General features: G+C 46.3%; 1 protein-coding gene across 1 annotated transcript; it reads right to left on the bottom strand.

Moving 5' to 3' along the window:
- Positions 1-1,163: 1,163 nt before the first annotated feature.
- LOC104163293 (trypsin inhibitor ClTI-1-like) lies at positions 1,164-4,792 on the bottom strand (the record flags this gene model as incomplete). The annotated part of the gene is made up of 2 exons (XM_009702245.1): positions 1,164-1,209; positions 4,683-4,792. Coding segments are annotated over 2 exons (156 nt in total), but the record flags the coding sequence as incomplete, so codon positions are not given.
- Between the last annotated feature and the right edge of the window lie 402 nt (positions 4,793-5,194).

Below are 5,194 nucleotides of genomic sequence, written 5' to 3' on the forward strand. Positions count from 1 at the left end.
GGAGACGCTCCGGGGCCCCCGCCTGCCGCTCCGGCTGCTGGGTGTCGGGGAGTGGCTTCAGGGCCCTTGTGCAATTAACTTAAAAAAGGTTTTTCCCTTTGGCAACCTGGGTTTTCCTGCTGTTGAGAAACAGGCAACAACGAAGGCGTCGCAGCTACCCGGGTGCTAGCTGCCAAGTCTTCTCTACACGGCTGGCCGTGGGGGCGGTGGGTGAGCACACCAGAGGTGCTCATGGCTGGCTCCCTCGGACCGCCTCACCGCCCCTGGAGCGGGTCACCCGCAGCGGGACATCCCTGCTCCTGGCAGCTCCCCCCCGGTTCCAGCTGTGGAGGCTGTCAGAGGGTCCGTTGTGCCCAGCGTGTGTCCGGCAGAGAGGCTCCAGGCTGGAGGAGGATGCTCCTTGCCGTCTCTCTGGGTGGATGGGGATGCTTTCCAGGAGGAGCAGTGGGAGGCTTTCCCCCGTGTTCAAACCAAAGCGTCTTACTGCTTCTGCTTGAGAAAACCAACAGCCCCTGCAAAGAGTGCCTGAAGCCAAAGGGCTGAGTACTTCCAAACTGCTCGCAGCCACGCTGGGAGCTGGAGCCCAGCAAACACACCTGCAGCATCTGCTGGGCAGCAGTGTGTGGAGTACAGCGAACATTTTGTTTATGTAGGTTTCCTGGACAAATTTTTTTTTAGTATTTCCATAGGAGGGAGAGTTGGGGAATTTAATAAAGTTGTAGCTCAACCAGGAACAAAACCACTCCATTAGCAACAAAATCTACTCTAGCAAAAGCCAGTGAGACATCTTCTGACCTTAATTTGACCTAGACGGATGGCTGCACATTCTCCTCCCAGTCAGATCAGGACTGTGCTGATCCTGGGAAGCTAGAAAATATCATAAAATCCTAATCAAACAAAATATTATCCGACCGTCTGAGCTCAGGCAGAAAAGAGCTCCTTTCATATCTTGTTTCACAATCGTGCCGTTCAGCTAGTACAATCCCTCCGTAAGGGTAGTGGCTGTGTTTATAAACACCAGTTTTAATGCAGTACCAGTACTTTGCTTAAACAGGCAAGCTTATTTATTAAGACAGGCAACATAGAAGGTACATTTAAGGCATCGTTTCCATTTGGACCATCTGTGGTCCTCTCCTTTTCTTGAAAAGTGGCCATCTGCCACATCAGCATCTTCCCATCTTGAAAATTTGGACATCCTTGTTATTTTCACTGCAAGCAGAAGAAAAACATTTTAGGAGAGAAGCACTACACTTGAATTTAAGAGAGACATTTTATAAAGCGGACCCTCCCTTGTCTTTCTATGTGTTCAATTAAATGCAGCGATGCATTTAATTGGACCATGGCAAACGTTACCGCAAAGTAACTGTGATGCAAAGATTTATGAATGACACGCAGAGAGCGAGTGACTTACCAGAGACAGCCTCACTTCAGGCTTTGCTCCCTACAAAAACCTGATAAAGCCACCTGCAAATCTGAGCAGTATCAAACCACATGCCAGAGCTCGCCACGAGGACTAACGTCCCCATGACACAGCACTAATGCCAGTCAAACTTCACCGTCCCTGAAGTGGGAACCAGTTCCGATGCTTACAAAATTTCCCCCTTTCACGTGGGAATTCAGGGGGAAGGGCGTGCATCCTGATGCATCTCTGCATCCCAGGCTTCACTAAAATTTGAATGTGTGGCTCTCTGAACGTTGGAATCTTCTTTAAGGAAATTTTAGCCAAGTCTTCCTTAGTTTGGGAACATTAGATTTTTTTTTTGGAAGTCCCGTACTTTGCGGCACTCCATTTCCAAATCTCAGTTTACCAAGCAAGTGCAGATACAAAAAGATAGAATGCAAACAAACTGCTCTAGATCTTCAGTTCACTTCCCCTCTTAATACAATCGAGCTGGTTTACTCCTCGTGAAATTCAAGAGGCTTATGATTACCCAAAAGCAGGGATAATCTGTGCTAATAGCTGTATCAGGGATCTTTTAACCAGAATGTAGTGGGGCAGATTAGGAATATGAAAATAAAAATCAAGCCCAGGGGATGTAAAACACATGTAAGGATGTAAGGAAAACTTCTGGCTGAAGGATAGCCCTTACGCTAAGCCCTGCACAAGCTCTGTGCTTCTGGTGCTGCCAGACTAGGTTTAAATTAAGATCAGCTCTTGTCACTGCTACCGGACATTGAGTGTGGAACAGACCTGGGACTTGCGTTCGAGCACCCACTTAAGAATGGATTAGACCTAAGCTTTTTTAAAAAAAAAAAGGGCAGGGAGGCAGACCAGCTTTGGTCTGACGGTTACCGGGCTGCACTGCAGAACCAGGATGGGCAGGGTTTGTGCTGCATCTTTGCTCCGGGTGTCTCGTGTTATCACGGATCAGCCACAGCAACCTCTCCTGGATGCCCTTGGTGCACGTGGGGCTCACCGTGCCCACGTAGTCTTTTGCACGGCTAAAAGAGCCCATGGATGGTACTGCCTTGGCCATCAGGGAAGCACAGCTCCCTTTAAAAAGCCCTTTAATGGGCTAAAACACAGGCTGGAAGTGACCTGCACGTTGGCTGTTGAGAATCACCCAAGTTAATTTAGAACTGTTTCGTAATTCACTATGGGACATGCCCATGTATCTGTTTCTGCATCACCCCATCACACCATTTATCTCAGCTACTACTGGTCACGCAGCTTGCTAAGAAGGGCAGAAATATCTGCTTGTTCTCCCCTCCGAAGGAGTGTGACGGGCTGTACCGTACACTCCTGGAAGTGAAATGGCCATCGCTTATGACCATGAGCCATTTTTCAAAGCTAAAATTCTTCCAGTAAGACAAAGGGTTTTATCCTTGTTGTGTTCATGCCAAGTCAAACACTGCAGACCAACAACTCCAGGCTGAACTAGAAAACCCCTGAGCATGACAACTACTGAGTTATTAAAGAAAAAACCATGGATTTGCACTCTCCATGTGTGATACTTGGCACTTCTTGTTGACTTTTACTGTACTGATTTCAGTCCATTTCTCCAGATCCCTGGGAATTTTGATACTGTCCTGCACAGATCATTGCATCTCATGCCATTTTGTAATTTTTATTGTCTAGTTTCCAATATCCAATTCATTACAGAAATACTGAATTATATACTACACCTAAAGGGAAACTCACTTTGACGGTTTGACTGTAAAATGCTGATTACTGCTTTTAAACCACAGCATTTCAAACTGCTGGGACTTCATCCTTTAACAATTTCAGCTGAATAACTATTTGTCTGCTTATGTGAATGTCAAGTGGAGCCATGTAAAATGCCTTATTAATGTCACAGAGCAACACTTCTGTTTCCTCCTACCCAGCTAGGCCAGTTAGCTTGCCAAAAAACTAAACCTCATGGATTTGATTGGATTATTTCTGACAAATCTGTATCAGCTTTGCTCACTCTCTTTTTTACCCCTGGCTGTCCAGAAGTCAATTGCTTAATAACTTACTCCAACATCGTTCTAGGCAGCAAAGATGGGTAGGCTCCTAATATACAACATGCCAGCCTCTCTTTTCTCCCCTTTTCACAGATTGTGCTGTGTGGCCCCTTTGATTCCCCGGTTGTTTTTTTTTTGTTTGGTTGGTTGGTTTTTGTTTTGGTTTGGTTTTGGTTTTGGTTTTTGTTTTTCCCCAAACTGTAGGTTTACCAATTCTCTTTGCAACTTGTCATTTGCTTGGGTAGTTTGTGCTGTACTCTGGTGCAAATGTTACCAAATTCTGCAGACCTGCATACCTTTAAACATACTTTGGCACACTTTGGCACCATCTTTAAAATATTATTTCCTTAAGTGTCCTTTGACACTTTCCTTATTCTGGCCTATGTTCCCCCTATCTTGGTAATTTGAATTTTGTGAATTATCTGGTCACAGTTAATCTTTCCCCTGCCCCAAAGTCAGAAACATATTCCAGCCTTCCCTTTCTTGAGATCTATCTATTTGTAATTTTGTAAATGCCCATCACTGCTGTTTTGCTACTCTCACTTCTTCTCTCTGCTGGAAACAGAAATTCTGTTATTTCATTAATATAAATTGCCTTTCACCATCAAATTCAATTCACAAGCAGTTCCTCTCTGCAGTGACAGGATGCTCTATAGAGGTTTCCAGTCAATCGTAATGGAGGGTAGCAATGCTTATTTTGTTTTAAAAAATGATTGAATTATTAAAGAATAAAATAGCCTCTCTCAAATATCAGGCAATGTTTTTCTTGATTTTTAGACAATCTGAATAGCAAAATAGTGTTTTCTCCTAACATTTCGCATTCTTACTCTTCTCTGTGAAAGAAAGTTCGGGAGATCTGATCTTGAATGTAAACATTTTGTAGCAAAAGCTCATTTGGGGTGGGATCTTTCACTTTTGCTGATGGAGAGTGTGGAAGAGTCCAGCATTATATTTAATGGTAATGTGGCACTGTATGAACACTATGGGCAACCCCCCTCTAAGAGGCTCCTCCTTTAAGAATTACAAAAGCGAACCTTCAGTGCTCCCAGCTGCATCCAATCTAAGCCATTTACAGGGATCACCATAAAAGCTGTTGCGAGGATGCTGCGAAAGCTGCAGTTTAACAGAGGGTGAATGATCCCAAGCTGATAATCCATCGGTTAGCTGGGATCACAGGGTGAATATTTTGCTTGCGTGTGGGGAAGGGCGGGTTGGGATGTCAATGAAGCGAGTACCTGTTGGAAAGGCAGAGCACACACTCGTTGGAGTAGGTCTTTCCATCCGTCCCACAAACTGGATTGTAGTTCCTTGGACATCCAGGCACGCCGTAGTTGTGGCAGGCCGGCTGGGGAAGACAGGTAGGTAAGGAGTCTAAGACACACCGTTCGAAAGAGGTCTCTGGTCTGACGCCTTCTAGAAGAGTACCCATGTGCTTGTGCGTGGAGAGGAGCCGACGCAGCGTTATGGAGTCCCACGTGGTCTTTTATGGGGAAATTATCACTTGAGGCTTGGCTTCTCCTGCCCGGCACGGCTCGAGCCGTGGTGTCAGGACGTGTCAGGTGTGCTACATAACACAGCTCCTTCCCACGTCTTAAGGTCAGCGGGACACCCGGACAGCGAGTCCCCGGGGAGGGCAACCGCGGATGGAGGCGGTAAGAGATGGGAATCACCGGGGCGTGGGTGCTGCGGCCCTTAGCGGGTGGGTGCCAGGCTCTGGGGAGAGACCCCCCACCCCTGCTCAGCCCCG

The sequence above is a fragment of the Cariama cristata genome, unplaced genomic scaffold (genome assembly GCF_000690535.1).
Source record: "Cariama cristata isolate BGI_N322 unplaced genomic scaffold, ASM69053v1 scaffold36936, whole genome shotgun sequence".
Lineage (NCBI taxonomy): Eukaryota > Metazoa > Chordata > Aves > Cariamiformes > Cariamidae > Cariama > Cariama cristata.